General features: G+C 36.7%; 5 protein-coding genes and 1 long non-coding RNA gene across 6 annotated transcripts; all 6 read left to right on the forward strand.

Annotated features, from left to right (window-relative positions):
- Positions 1 to 862: 862 nt before the first annotated feature.
- On the forward strand, positions 863 to 2,116 carry LOC109116508 (pentatricopeptide repeat-containing protein At3g22470, mitochondrial-like). Its single transcript, XM_019202080.1, has 2 exons — positions 863 to 1,252; positions 1,343 to 2,116. Exons 1-2 carry the CDS (start codon positions 863 to 865, stop codon positions 2,114 to 2,116), a joined length of 1,164 nt encoding a protein of 387 aa, XP_019057625.1.
- Positions 2,117 to 2,119: 3 nt separating this feature from the next.
- On the forward strand, positions 2,120 to 3,023 carry LOC104809229. Its single transcript, XR_771119.2, has 2 exons — positions 2,120 to 2,165; positions 2,572 to 3,023. It is a non-coding gene; the product is annotated as an uncharacterized LOC104809229 (long non-coding RNA).
- Positions 3,024 to 3,427: 404 nt separating this feature from the next.
- LOC104809230 (pentatricopeptide repeat-containing protein At1g74850, chloroplastic) lies at positions 3,428 to 8,270 on the forward strand. The gene is made up of 4 exons (XM_010535132.2): positions 3,428 to 5,535; positions 6,572 to 6,886; positions 6,969 to 7,076; positions 7,552 to 8,270. The coding sequence occupies exons 1-4, from the start codon at positions 3,707 to 3,709 to the stop codon at positions 7,883 to 7,885; spliced, it is 2,586 nt and encodes an 861-aa protein (XP_010533434.1). The 5' UTR covers positions 3,428 to 3,706; the 3' UTR covers positions 7,886 to 8,270.
- Positions 8,271 to 13,618: 5,348 nt separating this feature from the next.
- Positions 13,619 to 15,157, forward strand: LOC104809231 (transcription factor MYB1R1-like). The gene is made up of 2 exons (XM_010535133.2): positions 13,619 to 14,018; positions 14,459 to 15,157. The coding sequence occupies exons 1-2, from the start codon at positions 13,712 to 13,714 to the stop codon at positions 14,680 to 14,682; spliced, it is 531 nt and encodes a 176-aa protein (XP_010533435.1). The 5' UTR covers positions 13,619 to 13,711; the 3' UTR covers positions 14,683 to 15,157.
- A 1,440-nt stretch (positions 15,158 to 16,597) lies between these two features.
- LOC104809233 (probable myosin-binding protein 5) lies at positions 16,598 to 19,177 on the forward strand. Its single transcript, XM_010535134.1, has 3 exons — positions 16,598 to 17,525; positions 17,607 to 18,425; positions 18,842 to 19,177. Exons 1-3 carry the CDS (start codon positions 16,772 to 16,774, stop codon positions 19,039 to 19,041), a joined length of 1,773 nt encoding a protein of 590 aa, XP_010533436.1. The 5' UTR covers positions 16,598 to 16,771; the 3' UTR covers positions 19,042 to 19,177.
- A 3,502-nt stretch (positions 19,178 to 22,679) lies between these two features.
- Positions 22,680 to 23,604, forward strand: LOC104809234 (germin-like protein subfamily T member 2). The gene has a single exon (XM_010535135.2). It carries the CDS (start codon positions 22,723 to 22,725, stop codon positions 23,419 to 23,421), a length of 699 nt encoding a protein of 232 aa, XP_010533437.1. The 5' UTR covers positions 22,680 to 22,722; the 3' UTR covers positions 23,422 to 23,604.
- Positions 23,605 to 24,317: the final 713 nt, after the last annotated feature.

Here is a 24,317-nt window from a genome sequence, read left to right on the forward strand (position 1 = left end):
GATATTGGGTATAAAACACTGCTCACCAATTTTACAATTTCCTATTTCCCTTTTCAGACGCATGTAATAACCGAAAAAAAAAAACGAGGAAGAATCTGCTTATCACCATTTTCGCTGTGACCGCCGCTTCCATCGAGGGCTTATAGAAGAAGCCGAATCGCAATCTGCTGTCTGATTTCTCATCCCGTCTTCGGATCGAAGCTGAGATGGCGAGAATGGTCCGGAGAATGGGTGCTTTCACATTGACTTCTACTTCGAGTCTGGTTCAGACTCATCATCGCAAGGGGAGAGGTACTCTGAACACTTTCTCAGATTGTTCCTTTGTTTTAAGTTGGAGATTTGTCTCTTCTGGTGTTGGCGACCACAGAGACAGATTGAGATTTGGGTTTCATGATTGTAGTAATGTCGATGAGGCTGTTGCTTTGTTCGAACAGATGGTTCAGTCTCGTCCCTTACCTTCCATCGTTGATTTTAGTAAATTACTGACTGCAATCGCCAAAATGAAACGGTATGATGTTGTGATTTCTCTCTGCAAGAGAATGGAATTGCTCCGGGTTTCACATGACAGCTACACTTTGAGTATTCTCATCAACTGTTTCTGCCGCTTAGGTCAAGTGGTTTTGGGCCTTTCGGTTTTGGGAAAAATCCTAAAACTGGGTTACGAGCCTCATGTTATCACGTTTACTACCCTGTCAATGGATTTTGTATCCAAGGGAAGCTTTCTGTGGCGTTAAGTTGGGTTGACCAAATGGTAAAAGAAGGATATAAACCTAATGTTGTAACATATACAACTTTGGTCAACGGACTTTGTAAAGAGGGTAGAGTTTCTGAAGCAGTGAGTTTAGTTGATCGGATGTTAAAGATGGGGTGTCGACCCAATGTAGTTACTTATGGCGCTATTCTTAACGGGATTTACAAATCGGGTGATTGTGCTTTGGCTTTGAATCTGCTCATGGAGATGGAGGAGAGGAACATTAAGGTCAATGTCAAAATTTACAGTATGATAATTGATGGTCTATGTAAAGGCGGACACATAGATGTTGCATTGAGCCTTTTCGAAAAGATGGATAGCAAAGGGATTGCTCCAGATGTTGTCACCTACAGTTGTTTGATAAACGGCCTTTGCGTTTTCGACAGATGGAACGATGTTGTCCGACTGTTGAATGATATGGCCAAAAGAAAAATCTTCCCTAATATTGTCACTTTCAGTGCATTGATCGATGCGTTTTTTAAAGAGGGGAAGTTTTTGGAGGCTAAAGAATTGTACGAAGAGATGACTTGAAGAGGTTTAGTTCCGGATACTATTACATATACTTCATTGATCGATGGGTTGTGCATGCAGAATCGCCTTGACGAGGCAAAACAGTTGTTCGATTCTATGTTCAATAAAGGATGCCATCCGAATGCAGTGACTTTTAATTGTCTTATAAATGGTTACTGCAAGTCTAATAAGGTTGACGAGGGTATGAACCTCTTTCATGAGATGTCTCGAAAAGGGTTGGTCGGTGATACATGTACTTACAGCACTCTCATACAAGGATTTTTCCGAGCGGGCAAAGCCAATGTCGCCCATAAACTCTTTTTAGAGATGCAGAGACAAGGTGTGGATCCTGATCTTGTAACTTACACGGTAATGCTTGATGGTCTTTGTAAGAATCGAAAACTGGACGAGGCACTTGGATTGTATTGCGAGTTGGAAACGAGTGGGATTGACCTCGATATCTTTGTCCATAGTGTTATGATGAATGGCTTGTGCAAGGGTGACAAGGTTGATGAGGCACTCAGATTGTTTAATAAACTTTCTGATAAAGGGATTGAACCGAACGTAAACACGTACAATTCAATGATTATTGGATTTTGTGGAAAAGGTATACTCGATGAAGCCGACAAGCTGTTTAAAAACATGAAAGAGGTTGGTTGTATGCCAGATGATTGTACGTATAATGTACTGATCCGAGGTCATCTCAAAAGTCGCCATGTAACACCAGTTATCGAGCTGATTCGAGAAATGCGAAGCCACGGTTTTTCTTCGGATGTTTCAACAATGGAAATGGTTGTTGATATGTTATTGGACAGGAGGTTGGAGAAAAGTTTTTTGGATCTTCTTTCTCGGTGAGCTGTAACGCGGAGCTTGCTTTCGGTCATGGAAGTTGTGCGACAATGAGGTGTGATCTTCTGTTCTGGATTTAGGCTTGTTTAACTGTTTAAATTTTCATCGCTCGACATATTCTCCATAATTCATTTTAATTTGTTAATTAATATTTTCACATAATGGTCGAGATATCAAAATCTGCATCTCAGGACTAATAGTCTTGTGGTTACTGGTTAGTTCTGTTATCATCAATTAACCCCATGTTTATATGATGGGTTTTAGTTTCGACGTTACATGCATCGTGGAAATTGTTGTAGGTAAATGAGAAGATTATGAGATGTTGGAAATGTGCTTGCTAAGGTTTCTTAATGTTGAAAGAGGAGAGATTGATGTAGGAAGTGTTCTTCCTAAGGCATATACTTCCAATCATTATATTCGGACCAATTGATGATGGATTGTCACATATGCTTTTTCAATAGGCTTGGAAAGGTGCAGACCTAAACCCATGACGAGAGGAGGCCAATCCTTTCGCGGTAAGTTCTGTTTTGCAGAACTTTCTCCTGTTTCGATTTTATCAGATTCTTGCATATGACACACATGGCTATAAGTTTGCGGAATATTATATTTTTGTCTGACTGCTTAATGAAATGAGTAACCGAGTTAATCGATTTGCTATGTCATTTAAGGATCATCACAGGCACACTTGATGAAAAGACAGACTCCCATGACTCCCATATCGAAGGCATTTCCCCTTGGTATGGATATGACTCTTGATTTGTGGGTTTATGGTTTCTTTTTGTTTTCCATCTGCAGTCCTTTGCATAATACATAATTATGGCTCTCCGCTATTTTTCCCGCAGTGGGCCATGTAACCTATTTTTGCTGTCTTGTGGGTGAGAAGAAAGACAAATATAGGATGATTCATGACCTATTTTGTTTTTGTTTTTTTCAATTTGAATTAACTAAATCCATCTCGGTAAAATATAGGATGACTCGCAAGGGTTAAAAGCGTCGGTTCTGTATAGGATATCTCGTAGTCAATCCAATTAAATAAAATCCATAGCATATCATATCAATTTTAACTTGACAAAGATTTCGAGAATTCAATCAAAATTTCCATTTGTTATTTAAATTAAATGATTTATCTATCAAAATAAAATATTTTCCTAACATGCATATGTATATATATAGTTTAGATTGATATTGCCCAAAAAAAACTCTACACATCTCATTGAAGTTTGTATTGGGCGCCATAAATGGCTTTAAACTGTTTTCGGCCGAATCTATTCGATCCGACCGGTGTGATATAAACCGGTCGGTTCTTCTTGACTGTTATCCACAGACAATCCACGTGTCTTCTTCCTCAGCCAACTTCGCTTCCTCCATTTTCCGTCACTTTTCGGAGAAAATCTCTTGAGAAAACTCGTCTTCTGCAGTTGGAGTTCGTAGCACGAGAAAAGTGTCCATCTCTTCTTTGATTTTCTGAGAATTTCCAGAAAGAATTCCGAGTTACTGAAGAAGAAATTTTCCCGACAAACCCTCCTGTCGCTGTTGTTTTTTTTGTGGAGTTTTTCCCGAGAATCCCTGTCCCTTGCGTGAATTCAAGTCACCGATATGAATCTCACCATTCCGAACCCTAACCCTCCCCAGCTCTCCTTCCTCATCCAGAGAACCAGCTTCTCCTGCGATAGGAGATTATTCGAAGTTCGCCGCCTCCGGTTCTTCTCCGGCGGACAGAGACTCTGCTCCGCCGGAAAAGTCAAGGCGAAGACGAAGGAACTCGTTCTCGGAAACCCCTCCGTCGCGGTGGAAAAAGGTAAGTATAGCTACGACGTCGAATCGCTGATCAACAAGCTGAGCAGTCTCCCACCTCGTGGAAGCATCGCGAGGTGTCTAGATATCTTCAAGAACAAGCTCTCGCTGAACGATTTCTCTCTGGTGTTCAAGGAATTCGCTGCTCGTGGTGATTGGCAGAGGTCACTTCGTCTTTTCAAGTATATGCAGAGGCAGATTTGGTGCAAACCCAATGAGCACATATACACGATTATGATCTCGTTGCTTGGCAGAGAAGGTCTGCTTGACAAATGCCATGAGATATTCGACGAAATGCCGAGCCAAGGCGTGCCTCGTAGTGTTTTCTCTTATACGGCGTTGATCAATGCTTATGGTCGAAATGGCCAGTATGAGACTTCGCTTGAGTTTCTAGATAAGATGAAAAACGAGAAGATTCCGCCTAGTATCTTGACTTACAACACAGTGATCAATTCGTGTGCTAGAGGTGGCTTAGATTGGGAGGGTTTGTTGGGTTTGTTCGCAGAGATGAGGCATGAGGGAATACAGCCCGATATCGTCACCTATAACACGTTGCTTAGTGCTTGTGCCTCTAGAGGCTTAGGTGATGAGGCTGAAATGGTTTTCAGGACAATGAATGAGGGTGGAATAGTTCCAGATTTAACTACATATAGTCATCTCGTAGAGACTTTTGGAAAATTGAACCGGTTGGAAAAGGTTTCGGAGCTGTTGAGAGAGATGGAGTCAGAGGGGAATTTGCCCGACATCACTTCTTATAATGTACTTTTGGAGGCATATGCAAAATCTGGATCTATTAAGGAGGCCATGGGGGTTTTCAGGCAGATGCAGGCTGTAGGGTGCACACCAAATGCGAGTACATATAGTATTTTGTTAAATTTGTTTGGACAGAATGGGAGGTACGATGATGTTCGCCAGCTTTTTCTCGAGATGAAAGCTAGCAATACAGAGCCTGATGCTGCTACATACAACATCTTGATACAGGTGTTTGGGGAAGGTGGGTATTTCAAGGAAGTTGTAACTTTGTTCCATGACATGGTGGAGGAGAATATTGAACCAGACATGGAAACATTTGAGGGCATAATATATGCTTGTGGGAAGGGAGGACTCCATGAAGATGCTAGGAAGATCTTACTGTATATGACAGAGAAGGAAGTCGTGCCGAGTTCCAAGGCATACACAGGGGTTATCGAGGCATTTGGGCTGGCCGCTTTGTACGGTGAAGCACTTGTTGCTTTTAATACCATGAATGAAGTGGGAAGCAAACCCACTAGTGAAACTTGGCACTCATTGCTATACTCTTTTGCAAGAGGAGGGCTGTTTAAGGAGGCTGAAGCGATTTTGTCCAGGATGGTTGACTCTGGTATTCCGAGAACTAGAGACTCATTCAATGCACTTATAGAAGCCTATAAGCAAGGAGGTAAATTTGAAGAGGCTATCAAGACTTACGTTGATATGGAGAAAACGCGATGTGATCCCGATGAAAGGACACTCGAGGCTGTTTTAAGTGTATATTGTTGTGCTCGACTTGTTGATGAGTGCAATGAGCAGTTCCAGGAGATGAAAGCTTCTGATATACTGCCTAGTATCATGTGCTACTGCATGATGCTTGGAGTTTATGGAAAGGCTGAGAGGTTAGTTCCCCACCCAATCTTACACTTTGTCTACTTCTTGTAAAGTTCATACCTTACAATATAAAAACAATACATAAAGGAACAGGTGGCTAACACATAGGAGATACACAGGCAATCTAGGAAGAGTAATATTAATTTGTCGACTGTTGGGTCTTTTAGCAGATTGTCGACTGTTTGATTGGTGACAAACAACTTAAAATTTTGATTGAATAAACGTAAAATATGGGGACCTCATAACAGAAGGAAACCATCAAATGTAATGCTGGTTTGGGTCTTCATAAGGGCAGCCCATTGCACAAAGCATCCCCTCTGAGCGGGGGTCTGGGAAAGAGCCCCACCACAAGAGTGTATTGTAGGCAAATCTTTTTTTGTAGAATATTCAGCAAGAGACTGTTTATAGGACTAGAACCCGTGACCTCCATGTTACAACGACAGCATCTCAACCGGTGCGCCAAGACTCCCCTTCTTGATTTGGGTCTTCGTATGGGTGAATAATCGTAGAAGATCTTAATTTTGGGCTTTCGGTTTTGTTGAGGTGTTTCCAGTTTTATGTCATGCTTTTTAGATGTTTAATTTGTCAGAGAGCCTCTAGTGTCTGTGACACCGTTTCATTAAATGCTCTGAATGTTCTGTCCTTTTTAAGTAGATATTATAACTACAGCAAATACCAATTACCTGAAGGTTCAGATGTTTGGTTCCTATCAAGTTGTTAGTATCATACTAGGACCCTGTGTTGTCAATATATCCAGTTTGAGTAACTTGTTTAGTGTGTAGAGGAAGAACTTCGTATCAGACGAAATGTAGTTTAGTTGGTTAACTTAAGCTTACTTATGTAAGTCACTTGTATTCAAGGAATGATAGTTGTACTGTAACAAAGAAGAAGGAATAAAATTCCATAATTCCCCTTTCTTCATCTGCTCATATTAGTACTTTGGTTACTGTATTGTGCTTATCTTGAAATTTGTTATAACTGGTAGCTAAACCTATTACTCTACTAAACTTTTTCATGTTAAAATTCCGGACGTTTTATTTTCAGGTGGGATGATGTCAATGAGTTACTGCACGAAATGCTCTCAAATAGGGTCTCAAATATTCATCAAGTGATTGGGCAAATGATCAAAGGGGATTATGATGATGACTCTAACTGGCAGATAGTGGAATATGTTTTTGACAAACTCAATTCGGAAGGATGCGGTTTGGGAATGAGGTTTTACAATGCACTTCTCGAAGCATTGTGGGGGTTGGGTCAGAAAGAACGGGCTGCAAGGGTGCTCAGTGAAGCAACAAAACGTGGACATTTCCCCGAACTCTTCCGTAAAAATAAACTTGTGTGGTCGGTTGATGTGCATAGGTAGCATACGAGCTCTATGTCAATAAATACGAGGCGGTAAAGTGTCAGCATTTTAATTCTTGAGTTGTGACCTGACACGCAGGATGTCTGAGGGCGGCATGTACACTGCTCTTTCCGTTTGGCTAAATGATCTGTTTGAGATGCTCTTAAAAGGGGAGGATCTTCCTCAATTAGCAGCTGTTGTTTCAGTGTAAGTATTCTATCCTCGCTTTGTCGCATTCCCTGTATTTAATCCTTTGATCAGACGACATGAACATATCCCCCACGTGAAAAATTCCATAGCATTAGCAGCTCGGGAGATTGTTATACATCCTTATGGCACACTTTCTTGAGAATCATAATATTATGTTGGTTTATTTCTTAAAACTCAATTTAGTTGATCTTCCTTTCTCTTAGCTGAGTTTCTCAACCTGAGTGGAAGTTTTTTCTAATGTGCTGTGGAAACAAAAAAAAAAACATTTGTTTCCTCATAGATTCTTTGTATGATGATAGCTGGTACTCTTATCGGCCTCTCATGTACTTTTTGAAATCAGTTGTCATTTGTAAGCATGTTGTGCTATCGGTTATCCTCTCTTTAGCTCGTGTTATCTATAGAATATGTGAACCTGTTCACTGCAAAACTCTTCCAGCCCTCTTGGTAATTCTTCCAATTTCAAATTCTGCAGAAGGGGAGAAATAGAGAAAAGCTCAGCTGCAAGAGATTTACCAATTGCGAAAGCTGCTCATTCGTTCCTGCAGGATCACGCCTCATCTTCATTTTCCTTTACGGGATGGAATGGAGGTCGCATTATGTGTCAGCGATCTCAGCTCAAGCAGATTCTATCCACTAAGGTTTCATCTCCGGACGAGCCCCAGCAAAAAAAGCTAGTCACTTTAACAAACTCTCCGATTTTTGCTACTGGAACAAGAACATCAACAGGAAACAACACGAACTACGTCAGTAACCCTTCCCAAACAAGACCAAAGACGAAAAAAGAACTAACAGCAAGCCCGGCTTGAACCGCATGCATTATCGCTACTGCACAATGCCATTGTGAAATCCATAGTTCTTCCTTATAGGGGGGTGGAAACCGTGCAACTTGTGGTAGTTTGCACAGATCTCGGGCAAGCAGCAACCAGACCATCTGGTAGAATGAATGATTTGGGAGGGGAAGACATGGGACATGGTGATCTTATTTCATTTGCAGAGGCAACTACACAGATGCCAAGTAAGTTCTTGTTTGCTGCACCATCAAATCCGTGATTTTGCATCCATAGATTTGTTTCAATGTGCTAAATTATGTCTTTCCAAAACGTTCTCTGGAACAAATGCTGGTGTAGGATGATCGTTACAATAGTTATAGATTCGGGTCCATCCATGAATCAGGTTCTATGCTAAATCTCAGCTAATGGCATCTCTCAAACTTATATCCTAACATATGAAACTAGAGGTGGCTACGGATCGAATACCCAGATTTTTGGAGGTATTTGGCTTTGCCTTCGTCTTTGTTTTCGTCTTCACGGGTTTTAGGAAAATATTATCTCGTTTTTATTTTCTAAAGCTCGGATACCCGCGGTCGGAGTACTCGTCGCTGAACTCAATTATGCGAGATATCCAAACCCATCAAATCTTAAGAAAATTGTTGATTTTTGTTGATTTCAAAGGTATTTTAGTAATTTAATTTGAAAATATATTTATGTTTTATTGTAAATATATTAATTATAAACGTCATTTTATTGATATCCGAGTATCCGAAGGTATCCGCCGTCGTTTAAACAAAATCCAAATCCGAACTCGTTATGAAACGAGTACCTGCGTCTCGAGTATCCGTGAACCGGGTATCCGAAAACCCGTGGGTTTCAAGTATCCGTCCACCCCTATATGAGACCAGTTAAAGTTGGCGTCTGAATCACCAAACGCAGCATAGTCGCAGTTTGTGCAGTGGTGGATTCATGGTTTCCCTTCTATGAGTCCGGTTCTATTAAAATAAACGGCCGAATACCGCCTCGTGGTTTCCCTCTAGCCCTCGAGGAAGATATTCTCCACGGGAACAACGTTGTGTTAGACATTATCTAGTGGATGTCCAAACATGCGACGCCGCAATCCGTCTCATAGCTGGCGTTTAAACTATTGGGCTGAAAATAGATCTGGTATTAATTTTTTAGGATATTCTAATAATGTTTAAAGCAATTTGGTAACTTTTAAAAATATGATTAATTTATCAAAAATTTATATCAATCTAATTAAATTTATTAACTAAAAAATAAATGCTTGAGACTATTTTATATTTAATTTAAAGTCACTTTTCATAAATAATTAATTTATAAATATTATTGATTTAACAAAATAAAACCAATTATCAAATGTTTTTCCTTTTATATATGACAAAATACAATTATGTTTAATAAATGTTTTGTTATTTTAAATCAGATTTATTTATTTATTTATGATACATTAAATATATAAACTAGAAAATATAATTATGAAAAAATTGTAATAAAAATAAATTGGTGAGATGAATTTGGTTAAACTTGTTCATTTTTATTTCATAAAATTTTGATTAACTATAAAAAATATTGTAAAATTAAATCAGAAGTTTTAAAAAGTAATCAACAATGAAATTATAAGAAAAAATTCATAAAATATAATTCTTTTTAATAAAATTTATTGTTATTTTTAATTGAGAATATTAATTTATAAAATAATAATAAATAAACTAAAAAATATAATAATAAAGAAATAACGACAAAACATCAATGATAAGAATAAAATTTCATTTTGTAAAAGAAACTAATGAAAAATATTTTTTCTCTTTATCAAACAAAAATAATCTATATCATTTTTTTTACTAAATTTATATCAATAAATATAATAATATGATTAATGAAAAAAAAAGAATAATTAATGGATCTTCATCTACTAATAAATAATAAAGGTGTTTAGATTTGAAATCTAATTTCTTTTTTTTTCTATAGGTCTCGTTCGAACTTGAGTTTCATAAAAATGTAATTTTATATTTTTAAAAAGATTAACGATGATTTTATAATTTTTATTAACTATAAAAAATACTTTTGTAAATATTGTCTATTTGGATGTCCAACAATCACTAAATTTTGTTCTATTACGGTGATCTACCAATATCATTGTCATTTTGGACAGTATCTATATAAGGTCTAGAGGTCGTTATACATTATACCGCAATCCACCACCAAAACGGTCTTTAAAAAATTTCTTAATACATTGGTTCAAAGTTGGGGATTGATGCACATTGGTCTATGCATTGGATTAAATTATTCCCAAATGCATCTAAAAAAAGGGTTAGAAAGTGGGAACTAAGAACATCAATCAATCTCCACCCAAAATCAAATCATATTCTTCAAGATTCTTTTGGTTTCATGTGCTCTCCATTATATATGCTTTTGTTTGTTTTCTGATTAGGGAAAGTTATAAACTTCTCCAAACCCTAACAAGAAATGGAAAAAAGAAAAACACTAAAGGGTTTGTAGTGCTTCATGTCTTTGTAAAGTAGACGGCTTTGCTTTGTAACCGATGCAAGTGCTTTGCCCTTCAATTCTCCACAACTTGGTTGATAGTTTTATGGAAAATGTTCTCTTTGTGACTTCATAAAGAGATTCCTATGTTTCTATGCAATGCAATGAGAGTTTGGACAGAATTTAAATTCCAAATAAACCCAAATTTTAATTATTTTTTTTTGTATTTAAATTGGTTCACCGAACATTCGATCCACCTACATCTATCCTTAGTTAGAAAACTGTCTTAGTATAATTAAATTGATTTTTTTTTCAACAACAAACGCATCCTCCATCTTCAACCATCCACACTACTCGGTCTGCTTCGATTGGGTCAATTTTTTTATAACTATTTTATTTCTTGTGTGACAAACTTGATTTTAGAGACAATCGAGATTTAGAGTAGAGAGCTAATAGTTTGCCCATAACTATGGAGAGACAAAAGATCCAAGAAGCATTTTCTATAAAACAAAAAAAAAAAGAAATAGAAATTAAGGAAAGAGCAAACGATATGAGTGCCGTATATGATATATCTCCTTGCGGTTAAATAATATTATCATATGCAATTATTTATTGTATTGATATTGTTGCGATTTTTATTATTCAAATTGAGTGGAACATCTTTTCCTTGGCAGGAAAAGAGAGGAGGATCCATGTGCGCCGAGTGGCCCGGGTTTCGTGAGAAGTATTTCAGCGTGTCAATTGGAATATTCCGTTTATCAAATTTAATAATTTGGAGGGGATTACATAAATAACAAAAAATAATTATAAAATAAAATAGCTTCAAGGGTTATTTGAGAATGATTTTTCATATCATTAAAATATAAAATAAAATTTTAAAAATTATTTAAGAAGTTACTCTTTTACTAATTTCAGTTAAAAAAAATCATTACATCTAATTTCTCATAAATTTTTATCCACCACAAATATACTTCCTAATTTTTACTAATTAGATTAGTCGCTTCACTCTTTGTAATTCCTCGTCGATTCTAGAGCTGATATATAAGTGTTATTTAAAGAAGAATTAATTATTAATCAAAACATATTTTTCATATTTCAATTGCTAGTATATTTGTCTTTAATGCGGTCCGTATTAGGTGTGTAGACGATGACAACTTTTAATTTCTAGTCAAAGACTACTAATGACTTATCGATTATCCCCATGCGAAACTTCTCACTCAAATCATGTATATTTAAATAGATTATCGCAATAAACGAGGTAAAATAAAAATAAATAAATTATTCAGATAATATGTATGTACAATAGTTTAAAATAACATTAACTTTCAAATTTATATCAAAATACATAAAATTTATAAATATTACCATAAATCTATTCAAATTTTTCAATTTTTTCGTAATATATTTGGGTTTATGGTAATTTTTGCCAAGTTTATATATTTTGGTAAGAGTTTTAAAATTGGTGTATTTATATGATAATTTTTAAAAGTGATGTTTTTTAGACTATTTTCACGAAAATGAAATGGGTATTGTGCCATTTAAGCTAAAGATATAGTTTTTAAATCTATGACAGATAATGAAGCAGCCAAGCAGGTACGGATATATTAATATAATTGTAATTATAATTAATAAATCTACAGAAGAAGTCATGTGAAATCGACATATTTTTTTGGGTACTATAAGATCAAGTTGCATGTGCCGGGACAATGAGTTGACCAGATTGGATTTATGCATTTGAATAATAATAATAATAATCATCATCATTAAAAATCTAAAAAAAATTAATATAACTTTCATATTAATAATAAACTTTTCGAATTCACAATCGATTTTAATAAAAAAATATTAAACATTTAAATTTTTTATAAAACATTAATCGATATTAAATGATGTTAAAATAGGAAACGGATTATCTGATGTACAATTGATTTTTTGCAAGTCAACCATCACACCAAATAAAAATTAAATAAAAATAATTATAATTACAAATATACTAAAAATAATTTTAAAATAAAAAAGTAATATATATATATATATACATATACATATATACATATTACATTAAAGATAAATAGTATCAAAGACGATATTCTTCTATTACAGTGTAATTCGATGTCGAATTAGGTGGAAGATTGTATATCTCTAATATCTCGATACCGATGGAGCCATGAAAGTGAAGAGTGATTATCAATGTGATAGGGTACAGTTAAGGAGTGCTTCCTGGCAGACTTAGATAGGAGAAATAAGGTGACAAATTGAATGCATCAGAATGAGAAATATCCCGAGTATTGCTTAGATGTGAAACTATACAGTGAATGGTAATTTAAAAAAATTGATTAAAGTATTTAAACTAATAAGATACATCTAACTTTTCGATTGTATATCACCAGAGAATTACAAAATTAAGTGTATGATGTGACGTAGTTTTAGAATGCTAACCTTTTGAAAAGTATTTCTAAGAATGTGTGTGAATGACACTACAATAAAAGCAAATCGTTTCAAACGGACGAATCTGTTGGAAATAACCGAAAATTCGTTAAAAATTATGATTTCCAACGAATTTTTCCGCTGAAAACTGTCATTGAGAATTATTTTACATTGAACGCACGTTAGAATTTTTAACGGAATTCAATAGATTTTTCGTTTAAAATTTTTCAATCGGAATCCGGTAGAATTTTAAACGGAATTTTAATTTATTATAATTTTAATTTTTAATTATTTTTTATTTTATTATTTATAATATAATTATATTTATTTATATTTAATTTTTTAATTATTTTAATTATTTTTAATATTATATCTTATATAATTATAATTACTTTTTATTTTTATTTAAATTTTATCCGATATACATAATGATTTGGTAAAAATTAAACGTTACGTCAGATTATCAACTAGTTTTTTTTACGTCGATAATTTTTTGTCATAAAATTAAATTTTTTTTTTATCAAAATCGATAAATTTATATTTATTTTAAGAATTCAAAAAATTTATTATTAATATGATTATTATCTCAAAATCTAGTAATTTTTTAAAAAAATATAGAAAAAAATGAATTAATTTTTTTTAAGTTTATCAAATTGTAATTTAATTCTATCCAAAGGGAAACCTATAAGCACAGCTAAGTGAAGCAACAGAGCTAAACGAACAACTCATAACCCGACGCGTGTTGCCGTCACTCACAGCAGCCACAACATGCAATTGTTTAATGATCGACCACGTGGCATTTGTCCTTTATAAAAACCCACAAAGCAGCTCAGATCCATTCACCACATACATCCTCCTTTCTCCATTTTTCATTTGATCGGTCCAAAGATTCCCTGTGCAAGGGCAAAATAGTAATTTGTAGAATCAATGGCAGCCGAAAACTCTAGCTCGTCGGAGACCACCGGCGGTTGCGTCGGAGGAGGAGCGAGGAAGGAAATCATGCTGTTCGGCGTTAGGGTTGTGGTTGATCCGATGAGGAAGTGTGTGAGTTTGAACAATCTGTCCGAGTATGAGCAACCGGAGGAGATGACGAAGAAGATCGGCCGCGGCGGAGATGTCGACAGAGGAGAAGAGAAGAACACGGTGGAAGTCGCCGTCGCCGCAGGTTACGTCTCCGCCGATGACGCTGTTCCGATCTCTTCTTCTTCCGGTGGAAATCGTGAACGTAAAAGAGGTATTTTTTTTCCCGATCTTCAATGATACGATATCTGATCTTTGGTTGTATATTCCGATGGGGCGATTGATTTGTAGTATCCCGATGGAACTGTTTGCAATCTTTTGGAATGAATCAAATCGGCCTTCTTTCCAACTTTTTTCCTTCGGATATAGAAATGAGTTGTCGAGTTCTGAGTCTAGGAGAAAAAATCGGCAGAGCGTTGTCCCTCTTTTTGTTCTTTGTTGTCATCTTTATGAGGGCAAAGCAGACAATCGTAGTTTTCCGGAGAAACTTCATTGATTTATCAATTTCTGAAAGTAACCAGTCCCACGAGAATCGGGAAATATAAACTGTGGTTGAGCAAATTGGCGTAAGGAAAAAAAAAAAGAGATCCCTCTTTCCTTGATTCATCTTTTGACAGTGGCTGATTCTTCATGTGGTGCTTGTGAAAAAAACAGGAATTCCATGGACTGAGGAAGAGCACAAGCTGTTCTTGCTTGGGTTGCATAAGGTAGGGAAATCCAGAAACTTCGTGAAGACGAGGACGCCTACTCAGGTGGCAAGCCACGCTCAGAAATACTTCCTTCGGCGGAGCAATCTGAATCGCCGTCGGCGAAGATCTAGCCTCTTTGACATGACCACAGAAACGGTAATTTCTGATCTTCTGTGCTTCTCTGAATGAATTAGATGGCGCCCAGATGATTTACCCATCAATGGGTTTATTTCCGGTTTCATAGATGGTTTGGCTTGAATGTAGACGGATTTATTAGCTTTAGAGGATGTTTTACTTTCCTCGCATTCTTTGAGTTCTCCACCTTTGGAGACTTGTTTGGTTTCTGCCTTTTGCCACTTGAACTTTGTTACAAAGTTACTTTTTCAATTTCCTAGCCATTTCTTTCTTCTTTTTATCAATGTGTTCTCTAGAGTCCTTGGGAGAAAAAAAGGGTCTAGTTGTGTTTCTTTGTTGTTGAGAGGGATAAGAAGCATGGGGATTGTGAAGGGTCTTTTGTAGAAAGTCCTTCTGAACCATTTTTATTTTGGTCAACCTGAGATTATTGTTATCAAGCAGTGCAAGAAAGTGGATAAATTATGACAATCTGAAATTGAGACAGATTTCGACGGTTTGTGAAACAGTTGTACGTCCTTGTTATCATCAGGTCTCAGGAAGTCGACAGTTTGCGTCCTGAGAGCAACAGCAGTGATGGAAACCCGGTGTTCCAAATGTTCCCGACAATCCCAATACCGATTCCTACCGTGAACCCAACACAAGAACAGACTTCTCATCCACAGACAGATCTCGTTCGTCTTGTCCCGTTAACCTTCCAACCACCAGCTGCATTCAATCTAAGCACAGGAGAATTAGTGAATTCTCCATCTCTCTCCCTCGGCCTATCTCTGGCCTCGCCTGGTTTCAGCTGCGGAGACAGCAATAGCATCATTGGTGTCGCGTAGAGCCAAGGTGAATCAGCAAAGAACCCTGTTTGCTTCTTTGTTGTACAGATTAGGTTACAAAATCAAAAGGAAGGTTTGTGTCTTGTTCTAGGGTTTATCTTTATATTGATGTTCGTTCGAGTTCGAGTTATAAAAACCCAAAACACGAAGAATAACTAAGGATCCTGTGTGGTTCCGTACAAGTGGCTAGAGCTGTCTTCTTGTTTTTCCTTCCTTCGTGATGGAAGCTGTAATACTAAGTTAGTTGCTGTTCTTAGTGAGTCAGTGTGCGAACTATCAAAACACAAAATCTGACGGACGGTCCGTTTTCATTTTTGTGGGTACGTAATGTTAGTTTCGGAAGGTTCTTGCATTTTAACCAGTCGTGTTTGGTCTGGTGGTTTGTGAGCTTGTGTGTGTGTGTGTACATAATCCTTGGGGATAAGATACGTGGGTGTGGCCGAATATTTATTTATCACCATCTTTAATGCGAAAGATGCGCATTAAAGATAGGTATATATATATATATATATATATATATAATAGTATATTTTTGGAGTGGAGATAATTAGGTAGATTACTTGTACCGATGCGTAATGGCATGCATGATCATGATCGGCCAATAAAAAAACACTTCATTCCGTTTGGTTGATTCATTTTAACTTTTTTTAAAATATATATATATATATATATATATGATGTTACGATTTGGTATATAGATGAAATCGTGGAAATGGACGTCTGATTTCCTTGGACCACATAAGTATTCGCCATCCGATTGAATATTCAGATTCTGCTTTTGCAAAGGTTGCATCTTTAGACCTCTTCAATTCCACATACATCTATATACATACACATACATACATATACACATACCCAAATTTTATTTTGTTTTTTACCAAAACAGATGTTTTAACTAATAAAATAAAACTCAATGGAAACGTATTCAATTGGTTTCCAGTACGTCCAAAACCTTTCGATTTGTTCGAATTTAATAAATAACCGACGGCAATGTGAACATATTGAGAGAGAGAGAGAGAGAGAGAGAGAGAGAGATCTAAATATATCGAATCCCTATCAATGATGAACCGGCTTTTCAGCTACATTTCGACTCTAAATCTTTCTGTTTATAGCAACAATTAGAGTCACCATCAAAAAGTTTTCCAATCCAAACATAGAGCACAACCATCATAACACAATCACAGACACAAAACCATGGCAAAGGGGGAGAGGGAGGGAGAGAGAGGGCTCATGATCCGTGACAACCTCAATCTCATGTGTTAATTAGGACGCAGCTTCTTCTGTAGTTCTTGCTGTTGTTCCGATTGTGTTTCGGCACAATGCCTAAGCGCTCCTTCAAGAATTTCGTGGAACAAGAACTTGGGAGAATCCCGCAGTTCGTGATCTTCGCATTTCTTGAATGGATCCTCATCGCAATCCTCTTCATCGACGGATTTCTGGCCTTTCTTTCCAACGAATTCGCCAGATTCTTCGAGCTCAAGATTCCCTGCCTTCTCTGCACGAGAATCGACCATGTCCTTGTCCGGAGGAACCCCGATTTCTATTACAACAGCTCGATCTGTGACTCGCACAAGAAGAAAGTTTCGTCACTCGCCTATTGTCACATCCACAAGAAGCTCTCCGAGATCAAACACATGTGTGAAGGTTGCCTTCTTTCTTTCGCCACGGAGAAAGAATCGGACACCGATACTTACAAGTCCCTCATCGGTATCCTGCACAAGGATCTTGAGCTTCTCATCGACGACGAACGGGAATTTCAGTTGACGTTTCCGGTTTCCGGGCCGAAGAAAGAGGACAGTATCGTCCAGCAGAATGTGGATTACAGGACGAAATACGATAGCTCGGGTAACGTTTTCCAACCACAACTCCGTTGTTCGTGCTGTGGTGAGTTACTGAAGGCGAGTTCGGCAAAGCCAAAGAGTTCATTCCTTGCTCCCACTCCTTCTCCTAGAGTGTCATTCAATCAACGGACGTTGGATATGTCGCACGTTAAATATACCGAGCTTAACAAATTTTCCGATACCGAATTGGAGTTGCCTGAGGATGAGGACTCTTCAAACACGGACAATCCCGGTAAAATATTGAATTCCTATGCAATGTCTGAAATTGGTACCTGGTATTCCATCATTTTAACGGTTTGGTCGATCATTCCAGCATCTAAAGAAGATATAAAAGGAGCATCGGTCCCGCTTTTGGCAGACCCGGATGAACCACTCGAGGAACGGACACCAAGTTTTGTACGTGGAGGCAACAAATTCTTCGGGATTCCGCTCTCTGATTCCGCTCAGAACAGTCCGAGGTGGTCTGTCCGCCCTGTCAGGAAATCCTTTCTGGACAAGACATCGAATGCCTCGGAAAACGCAGATCAAAGCGAAGCAATGGACGGAGATTATATCCTTCAACGGCTCAAAAGGCAGGTTCGCTTGGACAGGAAGTCACTGATAGCGCTGTACATGGAGCTAGACGAAGAGAGGAGCGCCTCGGCTGTCGCGGCCAACAACGCAATGGCGATGATCACGAGGCTTCAGGCTGAGAAAGCGGCTCTTCAGATGGACGCTCTGCAGTACCAGAGGATGATGGAGGAACAAGCAGAGTATGACCAAGAAGCCTTGCAGTCTATGAATAACATGTTGGCCAAGAGGGAAGACGAACTGAAGGATCTGGATGCTGAACTCGAGGCCTACCGACAGAAATACAGATCTGTACCGATAGTAGAAGGAGACGATGAAGGAGAACAGTTTCTTACAGAAGGCGGCAAAATTACCGCAGATGAAAACGATGAAGAGGGAAAACCAGTCTTGAATTCGCCGGATTGTTGTTCGAGCAAAGGCTCAAACCATGAAGAAGAAGAAGAGGAAGAAATCAATGGCAGTGCGTCTTCTAAACCTGAGGAGACAAGCCGTTTGGGGCAAATCGAACAATCAGACGAAACGGATATTTCCGTTCACGAGTCCACTGCTAACAATGGAAAAGGTAACAAAAGATTAGGGATTTGAGATGGGTGGCCATTTTGATTATTAACCAAATAACCGAATCGAACCGAATAAGATATAACCGTGACCGAACCGAATCCAAAATTAAAACCAAAAAATTATGACTTCTCTGATCCCGAAAAACCGAAACCGAACCGATTCAAACCAAACCAAAAATAATTGAAAAAACCGTAAATTTCTTTTTGAAAAAATGAGTTTTTTACCAATAAATGAACCGAAACGAAGTTGGTATAACAAACGAGTGGCTATAAGTTTCTATAACCGAAATGAACAAACCCGAATATAACCAAACCAAAATCCGAAATGGCCGCCCTTATTTTTAACTCACGTAACCGAGCTAATTTCGACGCGGGCTATGAAGCAATTATCTAACTTGTTTGCCATGAAATGGGGCAGGAAATGGAGGAAACAAGGAGGTGTTGGTAAGGGAGCTTTCGGAGATCACGGAGAGGCTAAACGCTCTCGAAGCGGGCGGAGACTTGTTGAAACATATATCAGAGGTTTTAGATGTTAGCGAAGGCGAAGCGATTCTGTTTCAGATCTCTCAGAATCTGCACATGCTTCGTAGTTTTGTTGCAATGCCTCCCGACGCGTGATTCCACTCTCACTCCCCAATGTAAAACTGTTTTGTGTTTTTCCCCCTCTTCTCTTCATGTGAAACCAAACATTTTTTCCGCAGGAAACATGACCAAACATCAATATATTCCGAGATTTGAATCTTGTACAGTTTTATTTATCCTTATTTTAGACTGTTTCCTTATATAATGAGAAACTCGGATCATTGCTCTGGTACCATATAGGAAATCAGATGGTGGAGGTAAGAGTATTGGATTATCGCAAGAGAACAATGGGGAATGTAGTCTTTGATTCGTAAAGAATGAAGAGATTTTTATATAAATTTGAATTAAACAAATGGTAGAGAATGAATGGGGTTTTTGGTGTTTGTGAAAGAGAATGATGAAATGAAGATGTTAAGTATCCAACGGCTAGCTTTAACTTGAGTAAGATTCTAATCTTTCTTGATGCTCACTTCATTTATGGACATTTGACTTATATTCTGCATTGTCTTCATGTTCTTCAACTTCTTGTGCAAGTGTAACATTTGTGCATATTCTAACAAAGAAGAGACTTGATCTATTATTGCAAGAGAGGAGGAATCGCGATGTAAAAAGAAAAGGAAAACAATAGAAATAACAATGATGAGAAATGGAAAACAAATAAATTGTAAAAAGAAAGTCGCCAATCCAATTTGGATAGTTCAACCGGTGAAATGGGAACGCAAAGTGTATGTCCTGTCTCGAGTTCGAGCCTTAACTTGGGGAGAAGAACGTATATTCTAATCACATAGCTTTCTCCTAGCTCCGGGATTAGTCTGGGCCTCGGCACAGAACATCCGATTACCAAAAAAAAAAAAGAGTCACCCTTGAACAAGCATCGGAGAATATCCATGTCTGAGATCTGCGCATGCTGGTGGCGTCATTGATGCATGAAAGGGAATGGGCCTTGGGCCCAACAAAGAGAATCAGCGCAAGTATAAGGAACTTGGGCTTACAGGCCCATGTTGCAATCCCCTTTTCGCCCCACGCGCTTCCATGTCCGCATCCGTGTCCGAGCCTTCATGTCCGAGCTTCCATGCATGTCCGTCGAGTAAAATATTCATCCACGTATTTTTATTGATACTGAGTTAAAAATACATAAATAATTAAAAAGATAGTTTCCAATTATTTTATAACCTTTTGTCTTTTATTTAAATCCGTGGATGATTTCAATTCGACAATGATGTATGAATGGTGTTTAATAATGTAAGAAGCTCATAAAAACCATCAGTATTGTGAAAAACTAAAAAAACTAATTCCTCATTTTCAACCAGCAAGATAGACGCGCCTCGGTTAGAACTTCATTAGCTGCGTTATTGCCCCAAACGTGGGATTTTACCGGTATTTTAGGAGATGTAGTTGAACCAAAGATTCGGTGAACTTCCGTATTATAAAAAAAACAACTAATTCCTCAATTTTCTTACTTAAAACATGACACAAAACTTCAAACTTGTTAAATACTATTACTTGGAAAATTGACCAACTTTACTTTTATCACCATCAATTTAGTATATTATATGTCAAGTAGAGGGCGGAACCAAAAATATTTGTTATTGTATATATAAAATTGTATTCTATAATTGAACTGATTCTTTATTTTTTAAAATTTATTTATAACAACTTCATTTTTAACAATTATCTTTTTTGATAAAATAAACTAGACAATCATTACTAATACAATTGCATAAATATGTTTTCACAAAATTTATCATTGAAAAATATCTTTCAGCAGTCGTGGTGATAATAGATAAAATTAAAGCTAATTTTAAAAGTCTATATAACGATGGATTATAATTGAATATTAAAATATATTATATTATATTTATTATTGTTTTATGGAGAATATTTTTAGGTATTCATATTGATTCACTAGAGGTTCGACCCAATTATATCTCTGAGTGAGAAGGCAACCTTAATATAATTAAATTGTATCAACCTTCAACCCATACATGCATCAAGTGGGTTCAATTAGCTTTACCTTTTCCTGATATGCCGTCCCAAGATTTCTCTTGTAAATACACATACATAGACATATATACATGCATATATTTGTTCATATACACGTATACATATATATTTATATTATATATATATATATATATATATATATAATTTTGTCTCCGAACCAATTCTATGTAGAATAGTTTCCTAAGTGTGCGTGCGATATTTGAGTGTTCGATCAACCGCTGTGCAACAATAAAACAAAATCTTCGTTATTAACAATTTTATTTTTATTTAACATGAATCTTACTCTATTTCGTCTTGAAAATTCGAACATCTTAATAACTCGGATATGATTTGAAATACACTTCTAAAATTAATATTTATATGCCAGCTCTTGGTCAAATATTTAATTATTATTAGGTACTTGAAATCAACACGTTACTGCAATCTTTTAAACACTTAAATGGGCAGGGTTGCTTGGAGTTTCTATTTTGTTTTGTTATTTTTAATTAATTTTCCATGAAAATAGTTGAAGCAGTATCCTGTGACAAAGTAGAAGGCGTGATGTAATTCAAAAGTTTTAACTCCCTTTTATAAAAAAAAAAAAAAAAAAAAAAGCTTATTTAGATGTCAACTGTTTTTATATTCTAAGTAAAATTTCAAAAGTTGTCACACCCCTATCTTTTTTATAAATTGCTAGAAAGAAAAACAAAACCTACTTTGAAAAATAACCAGAAAAATAAAACAAAATTATAATAAATACCGGAGATGTATTATTGGTGGCTATTTAATGAGACCGCAATAAATTGGTGTACACCCAAAAAAGAAAATTAAAAATCTAGAATATTGAAAAGTTTTATAAGTCTTTTAAAATATTATAAGAAATAAATAAATAAATAAAAAAGAGTAAATGGAATGTAACGAAACTTATTATAATGGACAAGGAGCCATCATATTTGACAATTTCATGCAAATTATTGCCTTTTCCAAATGCCCAAAACCTAGGCTTTAGACCGTAGATGTTAGAACTAATATAGTTATGTGTTATATATAGTTTGCTATTTCGATTTTGTGTATTAAATTAGACCATTTGATGGTTAGATATATTTCAATGAATTAAATTATAAATGGTTAGCTCTATTTCAGGTAGGATTATATTATTTTCAAAATCTAAAAGAGAAACCTCAAGAGTTTTTAACTTTTATCTATAGAAAAAAAGCAGATTATAAAAACCGAGAGAAAATAAAATATTAGTTGTTTTGGAAATTATACATGGATTTTTTTTTTTATGTTATAGTAATATCTTTTATGAATTATACATAACGAGTTACTAAAATATTAAAATTATCGGACAAGAGAATTTCAAATTCGAACCATGTAATAATAAAACACTAGGAAATTATTGGAATTCAATAAAACACGTTCAAAGAATTAAACAGGTAGAAATAGCGATTTCTGGAAATAACAGTTGACAGTTTCTGCAGATGAAGTCCCCACGCCCTTACCAAATGCCCAAAGCGTTAACCGAGGAACATCGAATCTCAAATTCCAATTCATATAATAATTAAAAGAAAACATCTTTGATATTCTTTTTCTTGAACCCAACTAATCTCAACTAATCTCCCAATATATTTCATTTTTCTTGCCGGCAATTTGGAATCAGTCAATAAATATTTTCCATCACTTCATCATTATCACACACACACACATACATATATATATAGCCATAAGCGCCTTATGTGTCTGCAACCAATTTGCTATCATTCTATAGCCATGGATACTCTTCAAGTCTCTTCCATTCTCTTCAAATCTCTCCTCCTCACTCTCTGCCTCTCCGCGATCCCATCTCTCGGATCCGATCCCGACCCTTTACAGGACTTCTGCGTGGCGAACCTCGGGGCTTCTCCCTCCATCAATGGCTTCCCGTGCAAAACAGGCGCAACCTCGGAAGATTTCTTCTTCTCAGGCCTTATGGCGCAGGGTAACACCTCGAACCCTAACGGCGTTGCAGTCGCACCAGGTAACGTCCTGACGTTCCCGGCGTTAAACACGTTAGGGTTGTCAATGAACAATGTAGAGTTCGCACCTGGAGGAGTCAACCCACCTCACGTGCACCCACGTGCCACCGAGGCGGGGGTCGTGATCGAGGGATCCATCTTCGTGGGGTTCGTCACCACGAACAACACGTTGTATTCTAAGGTTATGAAAGCCGGTGAGATGTTTGTCGTCCCAAGAGGTTTGGTGCATTTTCAGTGGAACGTTGGGAAGGTAAAAGCGCGTTTGGTGACTGCGTTTAACAGCCAGTTGCCGGGCGCGGTCGTGCTTCCCAACGCCTTGTTTGGGTCGAACCCGGCGATTCCAAACGCGGTTTTGACGAGGGCGTTTAGGACTGATGATAACACCGTGAACAGCCTCAAGTCTAAGTTTGGGATGTAATATTTTCGCTAATCAAAGTACTGTGTGTGTGGCTTCTTTTCGAACTAAATTATACGAATAAATGCCGTGGAATCTGTCCCGAAGTTTGTGTACCAATTGGACTGAATATTTGTGATTTTTTAATATATTTATAATTTAAATTATGTACGTCACATTTATAATAATGGATTAGAATTGGCTATATATTATACTAAACTGTGGACTTTGTTGCTTTTTTTTAATTGGTGTTTGAATCCATGTAATAACTCAAGATAATATATTTCTATATCCGTCGTACCAAAACTATATATTCCTTAAATCCATGTATATATTCAAGGACCAGTTACGACCTGGGATTTGATATTTAATTACTTTGGAATCAACCTTCACGAATTAAAGCGCTACCGTCGCTACATATGAGAAAAATATAAAAAATCCTTTTTTCCAACTTAGTATATATTTAATATAAGTTTTGGGAGTAATAATTTCGTAATTGAATCCACGTGAAATGTAATAGAAGAATATGGGAAGGGCGTATGTGTGGGGTCATCTGTGCTTCGTCACTTTCAGACATTTTAGTCAGATTGCCATATGACTCTCTCTCTCTCTCTCTCTCTCTCTCTCTCTCTGCGCTTTAACTTCTCTAAGAATGTGCTACGAAATTGAAGAGCTAAATATACTTGTACAGTTTTCAATATGAAAATACATATATATATATATATATATATTATGGGCCGGTGTAACATAAAATTAATGGTCTGCCAAATTTAGAGAAAAAATTATTTTTTAATTTTGATGTTCTTTGATAATTTTCTACCTATTTATGTGAATATATTCTAATGTCGTTCTGCGTAGGACGGTGGGTTTTCTCAGGTCTGCGATGCTGTCCTGATGCCGTTCTCATCCGGCCTATGGAT

The sequence above is a fragment of the Tarenaya hassleriana genome, unplaced genomic scaffold, assembly GCF_000463585.1.
Source record: "Tarenaya hassleriana unplaced genomic scaffold, ASM46358v1 Cleome16, whole genome shotgun sequence".
Classification (NCBI taxonomy): domain Eukaryota; kingdom Viridiplantae; phylum Streptophyta; class Magnoliopsida; order Brassicales; family Cleomaceae; genus Tarenaya; species Tarenaya hassleriana.